General features: G+C 41.3%; 1 protein-coding gene across 7 annotated transcripts in view; it reads right to left on the bottom strand.

Annotated features, from left to right (window-relative positions):
- Positions 1–20438, bottom strand: part of PKNOX1 (PBX/knotted 1 homeobox 1) — a 35940-nt gene extending 15502 nt beyond the window's left edge. Inside the window, exons 1-7 of one of the 7 annotated variants that reach the window (XM_085529719.1) lie at positions 20368–20438; positions 10524–10607; positions 9691–9784; positions 5494–5595; positions 4774–4892; positions 2737–2864; positions 1361–1532 (exon numbers count right to left, since the gene is read on the bottom strand). In XM_085529719.1, the coding sequence (XP_085385845.1) occupies positions 1361–1532; positions 2737–2864 (300 nt within the window). In that variant the 5' untranslated portion in view covers positions 4774–4892; positions 5494–5595; positions 9691–9784; positions 10524–10607; positions 20368–20438. Of the gene's footprint in view, positions 1–1360; positions 1533–2736; positions 2865–4773; positions 4893–5493; positions 5596–9690; positions 9785–10523; positions 10608–11250; positions 12161–12336; positions 12425–20367 lie in introns of those variants that run through there. The other 6 variants (XM_085529698.1, XM_085529714.1, XM_085529701.1 and 3 more) reach the window with 6 other exon arrangements.
- Between the last annotated feature and the right edge of the window lie 2216 nt (positions 20439–22654).

Below are 22654 nucleotides of genomic sequence, written 5' to 3'. Positions count from 1 at the left end.
CTGTGTTATTATAACAGTTCTGAAACATTTATGTTCTGCTTACATTTATAAAATAATCATAGTTCTACAAGTATTTCATAAATACAGTGTTATACCACTGACATTTCAAGTTAAAAAGCTATACCACTGTTTCTTACGCTAGGAAAGCAACTAAAGAAAAGAATTATCATTTATTTCCTTTTGCTGTAATGTTTCTTCTTTTGTATTCTATTTTTATTTCCTGCAGTGGCAATGATCATCCTGCAACAGGGTTTGACGCGTGGAATTGCGTTACTACGTATATTGTTAATACCCATCTCTTCATAAATTACTAAATCACTGCCTCTACCAGTAAATATTTATCAATCCAGCTACATCAAAATTTGCCTACAAAGATCTAATCATTAAGATATGAAAATGAAATGTTGGGGCTTTCAATTCTGTTATAGCTATAAACTTGGGTGTACGTGGCCAATGCCGAGTCTTTATTTATAAACCGAAAGCCTTTATACTAATACTGAGAGTACTGTTTCGTATCACATTACACATTCTCCTTCAGCTACTTTCCCACCAGAAGGGCATATCTGAGCCTCATAGCGTTTCCAAACTGAAAATAAAAGTCTCTGTAAAATCAACAGTTCCAGAAGACAAGTGATAAGAGAGTCTTACAGAAGCACGCTTGAAGACTGACTATGAGGTAGACTCAAAGATAAAGACTTGTTTTACTGCACAGCCTCCATAAAGGAACTAGTCTTCCAAAACTAAAAGTCTTGCAGATTAACACTTGACCCCTATAAATTTAGTGCTCTCAAGCATAAAATTGAGTTACGAATTGACTCCAAAGACAAGAAGGTTGCTGGTTTAGGTACAAACATAGCAAGGGAGCTTTTCTCTAGGGAATGTGATTCAAAAGGGAGACAAAGGGAGCACAGAAATCACATCTTGATCACTTTCTGCAAATCTTCAGAATTGAAGATACAGAAAACAAAGACAACATCGGCATGTAAGAGAAAAGTCAAAACGTTACATTTTCTAAGCTTATAACATCTTCTTCATTAACTACATGAATCCGGATTTGAAAAAGAGTTGGGAAAGAAAAACTTATGCCGATGACACATTTATCATAAACACAGGTCACATGCTTAACACCTTAAAATTAATTTGCAGAGTCAACATGGCTAAGGCAAGCTCATGTTTCTGGTGATCCCCAGCACATTGATCTCAGACAGACTAGAAACACATAAGGGAAGCAACCGTGAAGGAACATCACTTGTAGGAAGAATCATCAGAGGAGAAACTATAAGCATCAGCTGAGATACGAAACAATAATGAAGCAAACACGATGATTGTTGCAGACACGAAAGAAACAGCTTATACTTACCAGATTATCAGTTTCTGGATCTTCACAGAAAAAGGGTTTTCCTTCTTTTTCCTGCTTCCTTACAAAATTTTCAATATCTACATCAAAGCTTGCAGAAGTTGTGCCTTCCGATCCTTGCGTAGATTGTTCACATTTCTCAAATAATAGTGCTAATAAGGGAAATAGAGGGTGCCTAGAATAGAAGTTAAAATATTCTAGTCACTTCTAGTTACAATACTGAAAAGTCATGTATCTAGCTCACATAGGGTAACAGTCAGTCATAAGAAACAGAAGTCAAGTCTCAGATGAGACAGCACATAGCACCGCTGGCTATAGCGGAACACAATGAAAGTTTTTTATTCCGTTTTCCATTACCACATAACCTACGGGCAAGTAAAGCAGTAAAATAAATTTATCTAAATAAACATAACAATCACAAAACAAAGAGCTAGGAAATACTATATAATTCACTGTAAATAAGCAGATATGTTAAATACAGCACACTAAAACAGTGGTTTAGACTTATAAGTAGGATGAATACGTATCTAAATGTTTTCTTTTAAGTCTAAAGTCATTTATTTTAGGTAAAATTCATTTATTCTTCAACATGGGCTTTACTTACTCATCGCAAATAACTTCACAGAACTGGCAATAGTATGCAGACTATACCTGGAGGCCTCCAATAAAGTGTTTAGGATGGCTCAGAGCAGAAGCAGCTTTTGTCAGCACAATTATAAAGATGAGTGGATATGTCTTTCTATTTTTTTTTTAAATTAACTGCAAACTGGTAATAATTACGTATTTATAAAGCACTTAAAATGAAAGAAAATTGAAAGAACACAACCTCATAAAAAGAGAACAGTATCACTCAGCACAGCACTTAACATTGGAAAAAATCTCCAATTACTGTGTTTATACATCAACATTCAATCCAGTTTGAGTCAATTACTGGACTCTAGATTGTTATCCCTAGAAAAAAGTGAGTAAAAACTGACATAATTACAATAAATTAAAAATAAAAATTAAAAAAATCCCACATTAAAGATAAAAACTACTGTATATTCTACAGTGAGCGCAGCTCAACTGCCTGAATAGTATGCTAAATGACACTTGCTCTTTAAAAGCAGCCAAGCTTAGAACATCCTTACAGCTATGCTGGATTAGAATGAATTCCATAATAAAAGGAAGGTTGCTGGTTTTTTGCTCTTTTTTTTTTTCTTTTTCCGGCTAAAAATCAACAGTGAAGTTAAACTGATCTCCTCCCTTCCCTGCATACTACTGAGACATATAACCAAGAAATCATCAGTTTCTAAGCTGCCTTCTATTAGCATATGTTAAAAAATAGGAATTCCTCTCTTCTTTACCCCTCAAAAGACAGAGCACAAGTCCATTACTACCTGTAAATGGCCTGCTTGTCTGCATCCATTGGAGTTTGAGATTCTACAGGGGCAGGACTCACCCCTTCTGCATCAGTTTCAGAGCAGTTTGGATCTTGTTCAGTTTTTAACTCTGTTACTACTTGCATCTGTAGAAAAAGGATAAGTTATTAGTAAATCTGCATGCTTGACGTAAAATAAGCATACTGTTTTCTAAAGAAAAAGCAATGCAAAGGGCTACTAAATTGCCAGAAGGTTGGCATGACTTGGCAATAACACAAGAAGCCACGGCAGGAACAAAAAACCTCTTTTACTCCTTGAGACTTTTTGATGAGTAGTGTAAAGGTCACTTTAAGTTACAGCTCTCAGCTTTAAAATGGGAATGACAGATATCAGTAAAACGTTAAAGCATTTCACCTCTGAAGCAACTGTTTTTTGAGTAGATTAGAAGGGCTAGAATACACTGCTCCAAAAATGTTATGAGGATGTCTGCATAAAAAGCATTTAGGATGAAAACAACAGGAAGAACTCCAATAATAAAGCAGAAAGGAAAAAAAAAAAGATGGGGTAGCAGTAATTCCCCTGAAAAGAAGCTTGAAAAAATATCTCAAGCGTTACTGAAAAAGAACACTAAGACCTACAAATCTACCTAAATGACTAAACAATTCCACAGCCACCCTGGCAGTGTGAAATACCTCCTCACATTACCACAATTGATCCCACCTGGGGGCAACAACTGCTACCTCCCACACTGCTGTTCTGTTAGCTGCACGGTTGCAGCTGAACACTTGTCTTCCAAGGGACAGCTTTTCTGCTTCCCTATGGCTTCTTCCAGCCCACTGCCCCCACCTTAGTATCTGCACATTCAACTGTTTGCTTACACTGCATGGATTGCTTCACCAACTCTATTTCAGAGCACAGTAACACAATCTGCCCCTGGTGAAAAAACAACATACAGCCACAGCTTCTACCCAGGCCTGCATTGTGTTGGCTGGCTGGCAGTGCCTTGAAGGCCTTGCTTACATGATCATGGTGTTACTGATGATGGAAATAGCAACTTCCATAAAAGACAAGGAGTCACAGCAGCCTTTTCTGCTTTAACCCTAAGAAGTTTTGTCTGGAATAGAAGACAGGTGCTACCTGTCTCCCCCCATATTCAGAACTGACACCGCCATGTATATAGAGAGTGCAATGCCCTTTTTACATATAGCACAGCCCCGACAGGAACCCTCTGAGAGGGCTCCAGTGAAACTAATACAATTTTACCTATTTGCACACGACAGAAGCAAAAGGCATTTGCACTACCTCCAGTGAGGGTCTGAGAGAAGAGAAGGGTTTGTGCTTTATTACCTGTCAGGACCACCCACCTTCAAGAAAAATAGAGAACTGAGAAAGCAACAAAGCATCCAGCCCAAGACAGCATCCTGCCTCTTAAAAAGCTTCCTCAGCAAGCACAGGTGAACTTAGAGCCAGAATGCTTGCAAAAATGATGCAACTAATGAACTCCCTTCTTGGCTAATGAAAAGGGGGGAGGAGCAAAACAGAAGGAGGTGACTCATATAAGTGATTATAAACGCTGACCCACGTATCTGCATTGTTTGAAGGTGGAGATTATGCTCAGTGAGGGCTCTGTCTTGCTAGAGGGAGGAAATAGCTCACTTCAAACCGAGAGCTATTTTCTGTGGGTCTTTTCAATGCTACAAAAGAAGTAGGCACCAAAACTACCTGCTTATATGGTCACTGAGAGCTTAAGTCATGAAACAAATCAAAAGAAAACAACCAGTAGGTTCTTTACAAAAACATGCATTACTTTCACTGAAGTGTCACAGGGTGGCATGTATTCGCCAGGGGAATAAAGTGAAAGGGGTAAGGCAGGTGAGAGGAGAGAGAAATCAGAACTGCAATAAAAGCAGCAGACAACAACAACAATGAAAGCAGTAATACAGGACTGCATTCAGATAAACATTTTTTTTCTGTCGTAAAATGGAAAAAGTTGCCATTTTTTTTTCCTTCTGTTCATCATTGTTGCCATCTGCTGACAGAAGTACTTGTATTTACTGCTTAGGGCTGACACGTAGTAACATAAAGATGGGTCTTCAGGTTACAGGCCACTGGCATGACTTGTTTCCAGCTAACAGTATTTTAGTTTAGAAATTCAAATTGTTGCAATACATTTCCTGTTGTACAAAAAGAAACATTGTGACCAAACATAACCCACCATGCTTTGTTACTTCATCTGCCTGTTTTCAGAAATAAAAAAACAGAGTATCGTTGATCAGCTTCGGAATCATCCATTCTTACCAACAACCTCCTTACAGCAACTAAGTCTTTTACCAGACTCCTGCATAATTGCTTCAATTCAAACTAGCATATAATTCTAGATTCCTTGAAAGCAAGTTGTCTACACGTGCCTGAATGTCAACTGGCTATTATAATTGCATACATGAAAGAACACCAAAGAATCACAAACACAAAATATTAAGGATACCCAACTTGCCTTTCCTAAAAGTAAGAACATGAAGCGCACAAATCGCCTAGAGCAGAACTGGAATAAAATTCCTTATCTAACCAATCCAACAGAAGTTACACAAAGTCACACAAGGATCAACAAAGTCTTTATTAATTATTTAAAAGTATTACAGAATATTAGCTCATCTCTTCAAATATCTTGTTTTACAAACAAAAATAAATACTTAAGTAATGCCAATACAGGCATTAAAGTCATGGTTTCTTTCTCTTGCCAACAGTCAGTTCATAGAGAAAGAAAACCAATCTTACCGGTTGTCCATCTTGATAGTTGTCTATACTTAATGTCTGTGTTGCCATCATGGTTAAGAAAATGTTAATTGCATCAAATCATCATCAATACAAACAAATACTCTAAAAAAGAAAAAGAAGAAAAAAGTAGTGTTACAGAAGAGACCATTTAGAATCCAATTGCAAAAGATACTTTCAAAAGGGACTTCAGAATTCAGAAGCATCATTTTCTTCATCATTTAATACTTTGGGAAATATTCATTTCCATGTGATTTATGACACAAATCAATTCATGTCTGTCATGTGCTCTAAGCATTAGTTGGAGTCTGCTACCCAGAGGAGTTCAAATTATTTTTAGAAAGACAATATTTAGTATATCATCAACACCAGGTAGAGTTATCCATCAAACTATTCGTTTACTTCTCACTTCCTTGTCAGATTAGCAGACACTACAATAAAAATCACAAAGTCCATTAAGGCATTAACATTAACTATCACCACAGAACTCCATTTTCCTTGACCTGCAGGAGTCTTAATGGTTAGCTACTATAAAAATATTGATATAAGAGAGGAAAAAACAAAACCAGAGTTCATGTCTTGAAGAAGATTTCATCCAGGTTTTCCTTCTAGTTTTTGTGCTCTCTTCCACTACTCTCAGTCTTGAAAAATGAGATATAAGAATTTTCTCCAGCTTAAGATCTGAAATGAAAACTATTTCCTTTGTAATGGATCCAATCACTACAAACTTTTCAACTGTTTTCAAATCTTTCCTTCGCCTTGCTGCAGTACTAAAATATACGACCATTTTGACGAGTAATTTCTACAGTTTCAGATATTTTTCCCTGTAGATCACAACAGTCACAAGTACAGGTTTAATTTAGAAACACGGAGCAAGTTTCAGCATTCCCTTCCTCAATTACTTCACGGTTTCAGGCACAGAGATGGATCATAACTCCTCAGGACTAACCTCTATCCTTACTTTGCACAAAGTTCTAATCAAACTGGAATTAATTTGATTATTTATTTATTAAAAACCAGCCCTGAAGACCAGAGAAGTTTATCGCAATCCAGTGGGCATGACTCCCATTCTACTGCTTTTACTTTTTGTTTATACAAATACTACTGGAGAAGAAACTAACTTTCTCTCGTACAGCTTCACTGTGTTTCCCTATGACAAATACTTCACTGTATCATTAATGAAGTATGAAAAAACATCAACAGAACAAAGTCTCCAATCCCTGTGACCCCTAAATTCAATTTGATACTAACACAAAGAATACATTTTTGGATTTTAATAGAAGTATTATGAAATCAGGCTTTCTGCTTAGACTAATACAACAGCCCACTGGTATCATCCCCACACCATCTGCTTTTGGGTGGCAGAGGGTTCAACACACAACACACCAAGCAAAAGACATCATAATCTTACAGTTTTGAGTTACAAAGCTCCTTTTAACTCACCCAAACAACTGAGTGATCTTTCTTGCATTTTCTAGTAACATTTGCTCTTCTACCTTAATATGCAATGCTCTTTTGCAACCATTTGACTTACAGTTTCCTCTCTAACACATTTGCTTTCTAAAACATGAAACATTATATAAGGAACAACTTAGGAAAAACTTCAACTTTTTATTAGCTAAATCCACATTACAAAATACTTTACCATTTTAATAATGCACTAATCTACTTTCTCAAATGCTAATGTATGCTTTAGCTCAGCAATACAACATATTGTACAATTATATACAGCACATGAATTCTTATTAGTATTTCATGTTCATAAATAAGACTTTACGTGCAGTACTAAAATTTGAACTTCAGTCAAGTGATAATTACTCATATACAACTACACAAGCTGTACTCTACTTGAATACATAGCTGGCATTAATATGAACAATTAAACAATGAGAAGGCCAATCACAAAGAAGGCTCTGGACAGAAGAGGAAAAGTAAATCAACATTTCCTCCTTGTATACGATTCCTTTTCAAAACAGAAGGCAGAAAAAAATGTTTGGATTTTATTTAAACACTGCACTGAAAGAAAAAAAAAATCCAATAAAAGAGGAAATAAAAAAGGATTACAAAGAACAGAGACCTTCTCAAATGAGCCATCACTTATTATTTTAAGATTTAGATTAAAAATCCCCAAAGCACAATGAAGTACCACCAACAAAAAAACAAACCAACCAAAGAAACAACAACTCTTTGAGTTCTTTTAATATTTCTAAACCAAACATTAAGTAACATCAAGTAACATGAATGTTATTTAGCCCTTTACTATTACACTGTAGAACCAAAGAGAACAAGAAACACTTCAAACTTCTTGTTACATTTTACTTAGTTTTATAGCTTAAATCTCACCTGAGCTTTCAGTTTTCATAGGACAACAGTATCTATTACTTCAAAGCTCTGAAAAAAACCCACTAATTTCTCATCAGAAGAGGAACACAACAACACGGAAAAGGCATGAACACACTCACTGATAGAAATACCTCGGAACTGCTTCTTTATAGCTGTGAACCATTCAATATTAAAGTTGAAACAGATACCTAAGCGTAGATGCCTTTTCAAATGAACTTGAAGGAAACATATTCTAAAATATGTAGGCATTTACCTTGTGTTTAAACATTTTGTTTTTCAGAACAGCTTACAACCACAACATTGATGACTGACTACTTTGACAGAGTCAAAAGGCACATATAAAGTCCTGTTTTCTTTCCCTAAAGACGCACATTCCATTACTGACCATGACACCAGAAGCAGAGATGAGGCTATCCTCAAAATCAAAACATTTGAACAGATCGCATTCATCAATCAGTAAATAGTAAACGCTATTTCAAGATTATTTTACAAGTTGAAGAATTCCTTGCAAAATGTCACTAAATAAACTGTTTGGCTGTGGGAGACAGATAAGCTCTTAAAAATGAGGAAATAAGGTAAAACAGATTAAGAAAAGTACCTTTGGAATGGGCTAGAGTTAGCAAAGATGTGAGATAATATTAGTGACACAAAGAACAACAGGAAGAGAGAAGCAACGAAGATAACACATTCAAACTGGTGAATACAATAGGATATGATAAGAACTTCTAGATTGACTCTTCCTTCCACATTTCCATACAGAAAAGATATTCCACACTAAGAAATCCCTTAGTTCAAATAAAGGAAAAAAAGAAGTGCAGAGGCTTGAGCTAGATCCATAGATAATCTCACCAAAAAGGGCTCTAGCCCCCTTTTCTCTCTGTGGAATGGCTGGAAATGATTCTACATGGGTAGATTTGTTATTTCCCATAAGAGCTTCTCCTCTGACTTATAATTACAGTAGTGGAAGATTAAGCTATTAGGCAAGATAGCAACTGATGAGATTTAGTGAAGAAAACTACTGCAAATCAAGAAGAACAAATTGAGCTAATGACACACTTAAATTAAGGCAATTAACTGAGGAATTACTTGAGTTCACTAAAGAGAAACATCTCATTATCCAGTAGTGGTTAGAAACAAACTACATTAGACTTGAAGAAAAATAACTTAAAAAGTATTTACACATTTGACTTTTATAAGCTCATTTAGGATACAGCATCCAGTCCCAGTTAGCAGATACACAGCCTAAGCAGATGTTCATTCTGCAAACAGTGATGCTGGATGAAGCTGGTATCACTCCCAGATGTTTATCACTGCCACCCTGCCAGAGCTAATTATTTCCACAGCCCTACCCTGAGCTCACCAACATGTGAATGACTTCTGATCCCTTCTACATAAAGTGAGCCAGGCTAATTCCACTCTCTGTTAAAGGTGGCTATGATGCAAACCAGCTGATATCGTCTGAGGCACATTACTGTGCACTCACACAACCCCTGCTCTTGGCTGACCTCTTAGTGTGGTAATTTCTGGCTCACGTGTGGTAATTCCTGGTTCATGTGTGGTGATTATCAGCTCACAGCAGGACCATCTTTAACCATCACAGCTATACCTAGTGCTATATGCCCTAAGGTACCTGAATTGGGCCTAAGCACACATGACTTCTAGACAAATTAGACCTAAAAATTCCAGTTATTCTTTGTTAAAGAAATTGAGAGTTAAATTATGCTATACTTTAAAGAGTTACAAATAATAAATATATGGTGGCTGAGAGGGGTCTGCCAGACTGCTTCACGCTGAACTGGATTAACTCTCATTTTATTTATTTTGAGAACAAAGTGTGAGGAAAACCCAAGGAAATACCTAAGGTCATGTAAACTGGAGGCTGACACATGAACTGCAATCAGAAACGCCACTGACATCCGTGATGAAAGAGAGTTTGCAAAACCTCTGCGTTCTACAAAAGTGAAAGGAACAAAAATTCAAGCCTTTAACAGAAATGAATATGGAGGTAAAACGTAAGCTAAAAAGGAAGCTAAATTAAGAGGGGTGATCATAATTCAAAGCGTGCAGCCTTTGTGCAAATTAGGGAGTATATCTAAGAAAGAAGCTCAAAGGTGAGCTGAAACACTTTAGAAAAAGTGATTAGTTCATGCCCACCACTCCTCACTTGCTCTACTCATTCCTTCATAATTAAGAGCACAGGGACCACCCAGTAATGTTAACATGAGGTGCAAGTAAGCTCTTGGAGCTCAGTAATATCATTTTTAACATATACAAGCTACAACAGATGTTTGTAAGAGATATAAATAGTTATGCTTCAGGGCCTAAGCCAACCACTAACTGTCTTAGGGTTGTGAAGAAACTACCCAACCAACTTGTTAACACATAATTGTTCCTTTTAATTTCCCACAACATACGTTCTTTTGAAGTACTTCAGACAGAAATGGGGGACTGGCAGATTCCGTATGGCTATTTGTTCGTTCATTCTTAACTTCAGTCAGCATGTAGAGTATAACAAGCATTCTTACAGCTAACGTTCAAAGTTCAATAGAAACAAAATTAAAACAGGGAGCTTGCTTGACATATGAAAAGCATCTAGAACCTGCTTCACTTCTTATCACAATATGCAATGGTATAGCTACCATGGTGCATGGCTTTCTAAGTCAAACATAAGCTGGGAGAAACCTGCTCACCCTTCTCCTTCAGTGGGTTGAGGACACCATTATCTCATTCCAGCAGAGTGAGTCCCACCGATGTACCAGGTGCACGACAGAAACCTGGGAACCAACAGAAAAAGGTTCAGAGGAGACAACAACATATAAAATGCTTTCTGAGACTGAAGATGATTAAAGAAAATACAGAATGCTACACTCATTCAGTTGACTCGCTTGCTTTTGAGCCTTTATACTTTACTCTCTGTTTGCTTCGACAAGACAAGACACATCCCCAGGTAAAACTAATAGGAACAGCTCAGCTCGGAGTTTTAAAGGAAGCCCTTCCGCATCAAAAGTCAGCATGAAGCCAAGAAAGGGCAAAGACTTTTCATTTCCCAATTTAAATCTCTTTCATAATCACACTTTGATTTGATTGTGGAATGTGTTCCAGCGATGGCTATAATCAAGCAATCTTCTACATGATAAACACCAGCAGCATACGAAGGAGTGTGTGCCATCATCGGTATTGAAGGGTTAGAGAAGGCGGGTTCTGCTACATTTATTCAGCAAGTTTAAAAAAGCTTCACAAAAATTACCACTTACAATTAATTTTATTTAATTTCACAGCACTTGTTTGATACATTAAAGCTACTTTAGAAGACTTGTAATGACCGTGAAAGCAAAGTAGCAAAGACTGTAAAAATATTTAGCTGAAAAGTACTCCAGAATGCCTACAAAACTCTCACTGGAGGTTACTGATGCTAACCTTGTGCAAAGGCCATCTGAAATGACGACTATCGCACAGTTTGGCTCTTAAACCAGATTATCTTTGTTCCCCACACAGGAAAAGTTCTTGTGTTCCCAGTTTTGCTGAGTGTGTAAGAGCTGAAACAAAAGTAACTCCAACATTTCTGAAAGTGAGATGAAGTTGGTATCTACGTTTCTGAACCAACATTTATCAGTGTATAGTGTATAACATACTGTTTTCCAAGTCAGTTCACAGACACACAAAACACTAAGGGCCAGCCAACACAGACACCATCCACAGCTCATGAAAACTCTGAAAGAGCTGAGAAGACACTCTAGGAAGCAGTGAGGCATTATATGATTTAGCCACTGTTAAGAGATGGAATATCGACCTAGGAGCCCCAGCCCACACTGACACGCCTGTTCACGAAGCCTTGAAGATCTCTCTTTGTCCTCAGCTGTCTAAGACCTGTGTGCCCCAAGAACAGCTTTCATTTCTGTCTTATTCCCTTCTTCGCACACTTTTCACCTTCTGTAATTTTGGTACTCCTTTTCACTTTCCTCAGCTACTTGCAAATAATCATTTCCCATTCTCTGCAGAATCTTCTGAATGTAGGTCACTGCCAAATAAATGGGGATTATCTGTTTTTTTCTGTGTCTAAAACGTCTGGTTTACCATCATGAATCTGAAAAGCCTGTTTCTTCCATCCAGAAACAGCGGCAGCCAAGAACCCAGAGCATCACGGCTTACAGATCTGATCACTGAAAAAATATGATGTACAAAAAAGAAAGCAGTCCTTGCTTTCAAAGCCTTCCCTGAAACTCCAGAAATAGGCAGGACCTTGAGTATGAGATATTGAGAGCAGAATGAAGAAAGTACTGAAGAAATGCAGGGCCAGCTGAAAGATGCCGCAGAGGATAAAATTGGGCAGAGGAGCAAGAAGACATTGCAGTCATGTTGCTTTCTTCCAGAAGACAACTGAGAGCAATTACGACTACAAAGCCTACCCTAAAACATAGGAGAGGAGAAAATGATAGAGATCTGAGCTTGCATGTTATGTCCTCCCACATACCTCAGAGGAGGCAAGAACAGGGAGCAGCTCACCTGTTAAAGGATGGAGACAAGGCACCGTGGAGCCCACACTTTGAATTACTGTTGTCCATTTGTTTTTTCCCTTTTACTCTTCTTTTAGACAAGCTTTAAAATCATGTTATCAACACAAAGAAGACAGTTAACTATGAAACCAGAACAAACTGCCACTTGCTTTGCCACTTAAAGACTTAGGTATTTATTATGAAGTAAAATACAACCTTGTTCATTCAAGCACAAACGAGCCCTGTCTTCAGCCACTTTCACTTTGCATGCCAGCCAATAAGAAGCAAAGACCTGTCTGTACATTCAGATCTACAGATATTAACATACATTAAGGGCAAGACACATTTACATTATTGCAGATTCAAACCAAAATAACAAAGTAAAACACAGAGTAGATACGGCAACATGCCAGCAGGGGTTCATTCTACCTTTGCTGCAGTGGTTATTTATCTCCATCGACCTGCCTACAAAGAGACATTAAGTAAAATTAAGACAAACAAATCAATGTGAAGTTGATGCACCCAAGTTTATTACAAGTGCACTCCATGAGAATGCAGTCCTTACTCAGCAGAGAGGTGACTTTCATTTCCTCCATCTTCTGTACTTACAAAGTACAGTCGTTATTTAGAAATATTATACTTTCAGAGAGATTATGTTCCTGTTCAGGAGTATAATACCTGCCTCGGGGAGTTACAATACACAAATACAGCTCAACGATTATTACACAACAGCTACGCTGTCGATTTCTTTGGGAGAAGAGCCCTAAAAAAAGCCACAAAACCAATTTTCTGCTGCAGTAAAATGAGATTTACTTTGTGTCACTTTTTTCCCTTTATTGTTTGGTGATGTAATAAAGTTATTTATATATTAATCTGGATGAAGATGAGAAGAAACGTAAAGAAGAGTGCACCGTTCACTTTAAGAAACTGAAAATTAAAATGACATTAAAATCCATTGCTAAGGGTGATGTGTTTTTCAGAAATTGAGGCTTCAACCTACCATTTTTTGCATGTTGAACCTTGGATGTAAATACTGATGGTGATGGGCCAATATTTGGACTAGACGATCTCAGTGGTCTCCTCCAACCCTATGATATGGGCTTTATTCAGCAAGACATCTTCAATGCTATATGTACTGCTTTGTTGTTCCATTAATTCTCCACAGCATCCTTTTCTTCATATCATTCCATTTGATAGAAGGCACACAATGTATTTGTATCACAGGTTTTATCTTCCAACTTCCACTATTGCGAACAACAGAGCATCTCATGAAAAGATGTGTGCCCCTTTGGACACACTGCTTTCTGTATTTTGAAGGGATTCTGGAAATTCTCCTATTTTCAGGTACTAAATATGAAAAAATACTACATATATAAAAGATGGTGCCACTTTACAAGCACACACAATTACTTACTAAGTAGATATTAAGGATGCATAAGGCAATATACATTTCTCAATGCACAACAATGAAAGCAGATGGGTCTTGTCCAGAACTCCAGCTCCTTCATTTTGCCTGCACCTTTTGGGTTTGCACCAGCATGTTTCTGTGGATTCATGCATCATCTTGGCTCATGTTCATGGCTGTACTGCCTATTTACCATTGTGCTTCTTAACAATGGGAAAGAATTCTATTCCAATCTAGTCATAAAATGATGCCACCTCAGCATGCTGGGTATCCTGGCTGCAGGTAGCTCTTGGCATTGCAGAAGGTAATCCTCACAGGCACAAAAACCTCATACTTCCAACTGTTAAAAGGTTTTCCAATCCAAGAAACTTCCTGCAGCATCTCAGTTTTTTCCTACCCATTACACACTGTAATTTGATGCTGCTTTATTAGCTCCATAAAGTAGTAGGAAAGAATTATGGGGACTAGAAAGAAATCCTGATAAAAGGAAAACAAAATGTGAGGGAAAGGAAAGCTTCTTTCCCTAATTGCTCCGAGACTCCTAAGGGATTAGAGCACAAGGAAGCAAAAATATTTCCCACCACTCTCATTCATTCCCAATTGTCCACACTGTAAAGGATGACTCTTTTGCTACTTTTTCTTCTTAACACTGCAAACTGAAGGAGTTCCATGGTCCTTGCTTGTGTATCCTACCACATGAACTCCTCACACCTGTCTACTTATCACAGGATGGCAAAGAATTATTTTTCCCCTTCAAGCTGCCATCGTAGTATTTTAGACTTCCTACTATCAAATTGATAGCGCAGCATCTGACTTGCTGCTATAGCATTAAGAGTACTGCATTAGAAAGACTAATGAAGAACCCTTGAAGACCAGAGGGTTTGAGTCAGCAGTTACACAGCCAGAACTGATTCTGGTACAACTCTCCTAACTAATGATACTTAACCACTTTTTCAAACACAATTTTATTAATAAAGCAGAAGCCCACCCTCCCCACCTCCCTGAGTGGACAAACACCATCTTTGCCCATGCGCTATACCCAGCTCTGTGTCTCTGCCACTGCAGCCTGTGGGATAACCCCACAAGCTTGTCATGGCTCTTACTTCTGGAGATGCTCACTGCAGCATCTCCTTTCACCTAAACAAAAAGCATTGGCAAGCTCTTTTAGTTGTGATTTCTATCAGCACCCAGTGACTGAAATTAATCGTGTTTTGTGTTTATAGATATTTTCATAAAGAAGACACAAAATAAGCACCAATCTTACTACGTCTTTATTTCTATTAAATATTTACAGTAATAGCAAGACATTTATGTAGGAAGTCATTTCATAGGCACGGATGTTTTCTAATGTTCTTATCACAAAACTCTTAAATGTTTCTAATGATTCCATGACAGACAAACCATAATGATACTGACATACGATTGAAGATGATGAGTTTTATTAAACTAACAACTGCCATTAAAATGGACTTGAGATGTTGAATATGTAAGCAAAAACCCCTCTATTTGAACACTTTGAACACATTTTGAACACTTAAAATGCTTAAGATTAGAATGTTCCAGTATCAATAGTTTTATCTTTATGTCCTCAGCTTGGGTTGGAAGGGACCTCAAGGATCATCAATTTCCAACCTCCCTGCCACAGGCAGTGTTGCCAGCCGCTAGGACAAGTAGTATTTTGCCCAGGGCCCCATCCTACCTGGCCTTGAAACACCTCCAGGGATGGGGCATCCACAGCCCCTCTGGGCAGCCTGTGTCAGCACCTCACCACTGCGTGTAAATAATGGTTTTCAATAGATTTTGGAGCCCTTCAATGAAACACCGACTTGGGCCAGCTGAATAAACTAAAGCAACATGAAATCCCAGTCCTGTATCTGCCAAACAATCTGACCAGCAAGTTTTCCACCAACTTCTCTTTTTTAACTCCAACATCTGGTTGAACATGAGCAACCTGGCTCTCCCATCCACACCCGTTGGGCTCCCCAGCCACCTACCATACTTATTCCTCATTCACTTTTCTTCCTCACCCAACTGACTTCTCATTCCCTCCAGTTATGACTACTTGTAATTTCTTCAGGCTCCTGGACTTATTTCATTCCCTCCAGGCTCCAGCCTCTGCTTCCCACCCTCCCCAAAGACCAGCCTTCACTACTCCATCATTACCGCTGCATCTACACTCTGGGGTTGAAGAAGCAGCACAAATGAGAAAGGCTACATAGGATTAAACTTACCCATTGCCTAACGCTGCAGGAGGCATCATGCTTAACTGCTTAGTCCAGATGATGACTGCACAGTCAGGTGACGCACAGCCACCAACACACAGGGTGACACTCAAGATACATGGAATATTAAAGCAATTTAATCAACATTTGCCAAGTTATGTACTTCATCCAGTTTTCCGAGAGCTTGTCATTGGCTGAAAGTTCCTCTAGGTGCAGCCATATGTGCTATGTCAATGCATATGCTCCCTTTCCCCCTCCTCTGCTATTCTAAGCTCTAGAACCCAAGTGCTGAGTTGCTCTTAGATAAGCCAAAAAAGCACTTTCCCTCCTGTTTTCATTAACATGTTTACTTTCTCCTAATGTCTTTTTCAAAATGCTGATTCATTTTAACCTAAACTTTCCGGAGTAAACATACTCATAATGGCAAATTTCAGTATGACTAAGAAATAATCTACTGAAAACAAAAGAAAAAACAACGCACAGGATAGATCTGCTGCCACTGCTGGTGTCATGACCCACAGACACCCAAGTGGGCCAGAACACATGAACTATGCGACCATAGACAGATCTGGTGGTTCTTTAGTTATAAAGTTCTTCAGTCCAGAGAGCAGGAAGCTGAGAGGAGACCTTATTGCTCCCTACAACCACCTGAAAAAAGGCTGTAGCAAGGTGGGGGTCGGCTTATTATCCCAGGTAACAGTAATAGAGAATAGGCCTCAAGTGGTACCAGAGGGGCTGGATATTAGGAAAAAAATCTTCTCAGAGCAGTACTGCAGTGGCACAGGCTGCCCAGGGAGGTGGTGCAGTCACCATCCCTGGAGGTGTTCAAGAGCCGTGTGGATGTGGCACTGAGGGACGTGGGCAGTGGGCATGGTGGGATGGGTTTGCGGTTGGACTGGGTGAACCTAGAGATCTTTTCCTACCTCAATGACTCTATGAAATCACACAACATATTCATTTCTCCATTCCCTAAGCACGTTAAATACGTATGAAACTCCAATTTACGTCTTATAAACCTGCTTCTTTTGAATATAAAAGACTCGGAGTTTACTTTTTTCAGTGCTAAGTATAGTAATACCCTTTTCCGTTGTTCTGTTTGCTTCAAAAAACCTAAGCAGGATATGAAGTACAGCCAGATTTCCGTATTCCCTCCGTACCCAAAATAAAATGCATGGAATTCAAAGGGCTCCCAAGTACAATATAAATTAAAGTTGAGTGGTACAGAGAAAAATGTATCCCTCATTCTCAGCAAAAAGTCATCATATTCACAGTGAATCACAGACACCCTTTTTGTCTCAGTAGCCAGCTAAGGGTATGATTATCTCTTTTTAGTGTGTAAGCACTGAAATAGCCTCCCTCTTTAATACTAAATATTCCTTTTTACACATGTATATAGGAAGAAAAAGGAGATTACAGCCTGGAGTAGTTACTATATTAAGAACAACGACCCATGCTCACATACAGATGATAAGAAACTAGATGAAGGAAAGAAACAAAGTTATCCCCATTTATTATCTTGATAAACAAACAGTAAAGCGCCACTATGAAAAAGACTGATATTTCCAGACTGTCTGTTTTTTACCCTATTTCCAGCTCTATTTGCGACTGTGGTGTTACAAAGCTATGATACGAAACAGCCTTAGTGAAGAATCAGCCAACAAACGTGCATCCTTTAGCATTTAATTATCTGATGGAGAGCCGTAATGGGCAGAATAAAACACTTGGATAACATCTGGCAGCAAACAAGCCAAGGAAGGCACTCCATTCTCAGCTTTCTTCTTGCTCCTGGACTCCCCTGCTTAGAAGAACAATACGTTGTTTTACATTTCGTACAGCGCTGAGCTGTGGTAAAACAACCTCCCGTGAGACTTCGCATTTGTTAGCCTACAACCTTGCAACAAGCGCCGCTGAAACAACCAGCTGCTGCGAGAGAGAGGAATCACAGCCACGGAATTGTAAATTTCACACGCTAAAAATGAGCCGGCCTCACGTCCAAATATTCATCTGCTTTATTGCAAGCTTCCACATGCGCTGCTATTGCAGAGGTGTCATTTGGCTCTCGCAGCACTACACGACGTTATGAAATACAGCTTGGGCCGCACCTCTCTCTGTTTGGGACATAATGGTGCCACCAGCACCTCGCTACCACAGGCCCTGCAGATTGTTCACTTCTGGTGTGTGCTCAATAACAGGAGGAGAATCACACCCCTCCATGAACTGAACTGCATCTCAAACACTCCCACATTTGCTGCAGCAGCAACTGTAGCTAATATGACAAAGTGAAGTTTGTATATGTGTGTGTGTATACATAATATGCATTTATATACACATAAATAAAGCAGCTTTAGCAGTAATACAAAATGTAAGGACCCCTACAATACCCAACAAACAACATCACAGAATATCTCAAGCTAGAATATACCCATAAGGATCATCAAGTCCAACTCCCAGTTCCACACACCACCAACCAAATATCAAACCAGGAATGAGAGTGCATATGCTCCCAGCACTGGGGGCCGCGCCCACAGCCCTGTGCATCCCGTTCCATGCCTACCGCCCTGTGGTGCAGCCCCTTTCCCTGACCCCCAGCTGCCCCTCCCCTGGCACAGCTCCATGCCGTTCCCTCGGGCCCTGTCGCTGTCACACAGAGCAGAGCTCAGCGCTGCCCCTCCGCTCCCTGTGAGGAGCTGTAGGCTACGACAGCACCATTCTATCCACCATTTACTGAAGTTTACGTGAGGAAAGCAGTGTGAACCTACACTGAAGCTTTCATGGGGTTATTTTCATCATAAGATGCCACGGATTGATGCAGAGCAGCAAGCAGTCTGCTGAGAGTACACACCATACGCTACACAAAACAAACCAACGGGGCACATGTGAAGAAATTCAGAATAACCCCCAGAATTAAAACATTGTCATACCAAGAAAAGTGAAAACTGAGTCTTCAGATGGAATAACCATGAACTGCTAAACTTAATGACTATATATGGTTACACACAGACCCAGAAAAGGATAATTGTGCAATTTGCTTTTACAGTCATTTAGAAAACGCACTCGCTGCATTTCTTGCTGTTTGATACTCCAGCACCATCAAGGCCTGGCCATACTGTTAGTGATACAGCCCCCATTGGCGCACAGCAGGATGCAGCCAGTGCTGGGAGCTCACCCCGCGGCAGGGCCCGCATTACATCTGTGTGGAAGCACAAAGCCTGGCTGGCTGGGGCAGGCCCAGCACCTGACTGCCATCCCACACCCCTCATGCACCTGGGCACAACACCACCACAGCACCCCAAAAACCACACACGTCAGACAGCGAAGAAACACACGAGGAGGCAATGAGCTCACAGAATCACAGAATTACCCGGGTTGGAAGGGACCTCAAGGATCATGTAGTTCCAACCCCCCTGCCTGGCAGGGCCACCAAACATACACCTTTACTAGATCAGGTTGCCCAGGGCCCCGTCCAACCTGGCCTTGAACACCTCCAAGGACGGGGCATCCACAACCTCCCTGGGCAGCCTGTTCCAGGCCCTAACCACTCTCCTAGTGAAGACCTTCCCCCTAACAGCCAACCTAAATCTTCCCTCTTTCAACTTAAAACCATTTCCCCGTGTCCTGCTATTGTCAGCCCTTTCCAAGAGTTTACTCCCCACCTGGGAGTAAGTTCCCTTCAGGTATTGAAAGGCTGCAATGAGGTCACCCCGCAACCTTCTCTTCTCCAGGCTGAACAAACCCAACTCCCTCAGCCTGTCCTCACAGGGGAGGTGCTCCAGCCCCCTGATCATCTTTGTGATCATCTCCATCCCCCTGATCATCTTCATCATCACCACGGGGCCGGGCTGTCAAAGGCCCGATGGACGGATGCCACGATGGCTCCGCACCACTCGCACAAGCCCGTGAGCGCCCCGCTCTGCAGCTGCTCCCGCTGCCTGCTCTCCCTACACACCCACACGGCGCTGCCCCTTTAAGGACCCCGCAGCCGCCACCTCCCCCTTCCCTCCTTCCCCTCCTCCTCCGCCCCCCGCCGCGCGCCCCCCCTCCCCCGCCTGTCCCCTCCCCGCGCGCTCCCGTCCCTGGCGCGCCCCCGCCGGCGCGCTCCCGCCGCCTCCACACAACGGCCGTAGCCGCAGCGTTGGCGCTTCCAGAAACTTCCTCGCTCCCCCCTCCTTCCCTCCCTCCCTCCCGCCCGCGCCTGCCCGCCGCCGCCGCCCCTGACCCCCCTCGGGGCGAGCGGCGATGCGGGCTCCCCCTCCCCGCCGTGCCGCTCTGCCGGGCCCGCCGCCCCCCTCGACCCCCTCAGCCCCGCGGCGAGGCGGCAGAGCGGCCGGGCCCGGCGGGCGGCGGCGGCGGGTGCGCCGTGATGGATGGCTGGCGGGCTGGCTGGCTGGGAGCGGGTTTGAGTGACAGCGCTTACCTGGGTGCCAATCTTCGTCACACTGACAAGCGGCTGCAGCAATCGGGACCCGCACCGCCGCGACGCGCGTCACCGCGCACACACACGCTCGGCCAATGGGAGCCCGCGCTGCACGACACGACAGCACGCAGCGCATCGCGCCTCATCAATATGCAGCGAAGGGGGCGGGGCTTAGGGCGGGGAGGGACACGCCCACCGAGGCGGCCGACGGGGAGGGAGGCGGGGACACAGCGTGCCATGAGCACTGCTCATGAATATGCAATGAGGGGGCGGGAGGGGGAGTACAGCACGTGGGGGTGGGGAGTGTTGTAACATGGAGGTGGAGTGTTGTAAGGGTCGGAGAGACGGAGAAATAGAGGTGTCTTTTGAATCACAGAATGACCCGGGTTGGAAGGGACCTCAAGGATCATGTAGTTCCAACCCCCCTGCCTGGCAGGGCCACCAAACATACACATTTACTAGATCAGGTTGCCCAGGGCCCCGTCCAACCTGGTCTTGAACACCTCCAAGGACGGGGCATCCACAACCTCCCTGGGCAGCCTGTTCCAGGGAGCTGTACTTGGTGTCATAGTGCCCATCCACAGTGCTCACATGTGTGAATCGGGCCTCAGCCTTCATGGGAATGACTTAAACAAACTACATCATATTGCTCAGGGCCCCAGCATGGTCTCATGGTCTCCTTTGTGATAAAGTTTATTCTGTGTTGTATTCTCCTCAGTCGCTAACATTTTCTGCAGTACAAATATACATTCTAACTCCTTCAATCCCAAAATCATGGCCTTTCTCAATCACCGGGTTCGAATCCCCCCCTGTGGCGCAAGTGGTAGAAGTGCCGCTCTGCTACACAGGGCTTGAATCCCAGGGTTTGGACTCGATGATCTCTAAGGTCCCTTCCAACCTGCACGAGACTATGATACTATGATGCTATGATGATACCAAACTCATTGCCTACATGTGTATGCCTTAAAGTCAGCTAGCTTTATCATAGAATCATAGAATGGCCTGGGTTGAAAAGGACCACAAGGCTCATCTAGTTTCAACCCCCCTGCTATGTGTAGGGTCGCCAACCACCAGACCAGGCTGCCCAGAGCCACATCCAGCCTGGCTTTGAATGCCTCCAGGGATGGGGCATGACATGGCCATATGAATTTCATTTCCACACAAAATTAACCTAAAAGTCACCCTTGATCTAACTCATGCTTCCCCATTGACCATCTCTAAGTTCTCTGTTCACAGCTGCTGTTAAGAGGTCCCTGTTTTCCATTTTGCTTTCAGGTCTCTCTGGTACAGCCCTCGAAGACTCAGAAGCTAAGGAGCTTGTTGTTAAAAAACATGTCAGCCGAAACGATTCCAGAAGATGAGGATTTAAGAAAGGCACTATGAATGACAAGGCAACATTTGGCAAACAGGAGGAACTGGGAGGACAGGAGCAAGGGAAAGGAATGAAGAAGTAACTGAGAAGAGTAATTCAAAGGTGAACAAAAAACAAACAAAAGAGAAAATGAATCAGAGGAAAGGATAGGTGGCCTTTTTAATTTCTAGTCATAAAAACAAAATCTACATGTAAAATTGAATAAAATATCATTTAAATCCTTTGTAACTACAAATTACAAGTACATAAATATTAGGTTGAGTATTATTCAGGGTGGAAACTGCAAGTAACAGAACACTCAGCTTCTCAAATTGCTGTTACTTTCTTCTTATTTGACATATTAAATGCACTCTCTAAGTACAACTCATTACTTAAAGCAAGTACGGATATGTCTGTAGGGTTGTAGCCTTACTTGGTTATTGAGAACAGTACCAGATCCCCACTCTCAGACCAAATATTTGCAGACACTAAGCTGTTAAGGTCCTGTCTCACTGAATGAGAAAAGCACTCTCCAAATCTCTTCTCTGAAACACCCTTTCAGTTGCAGTTTACGGATAGCAGGAATGCATACGTGTATCAGAAGGCAAAACTGGATCCCATATACAGCTGCTCGGCAGGTTGAGATTACTGTGGCATCCTTTACTCATTTCCAAGTCCTATTACAACTGTGTGCACAAAACAATATTTATATGCATTAAACTTCTTCAGAAAAAGGAGGTTTCTCTTTTTAGATACACAACATTATTCCTGATTGTGCCCTTTGCAACTCTTTCCTAATTAAGCTTTCAAGGGAAATATTCACATAGAGGCGGAGGGATGGGCTCCTATGTAGGAGAAAGCAATCTGCACTCATTGAATGAAGACCAGGGTTGCAGTGATAAAGTTGGAATAATCTAAGCAGAGCAGAGTTTTGGC

Source organism: Coturnix japonica, chromosome 1 (assembly GCF_054131305.1).
Source record: "Coturnix japonica strain WE chromosome 1, WE-NBRP24, whole genome shotgun sequence".
NCBI lineage: Eukaryota > Metazoa > Chordata > Aves > Galliformes > Phasianidae > Coturnix > Coturnix japonica.
This window is presented reverse-complemented; position numbering and strand designations above follow the sequence as displayed.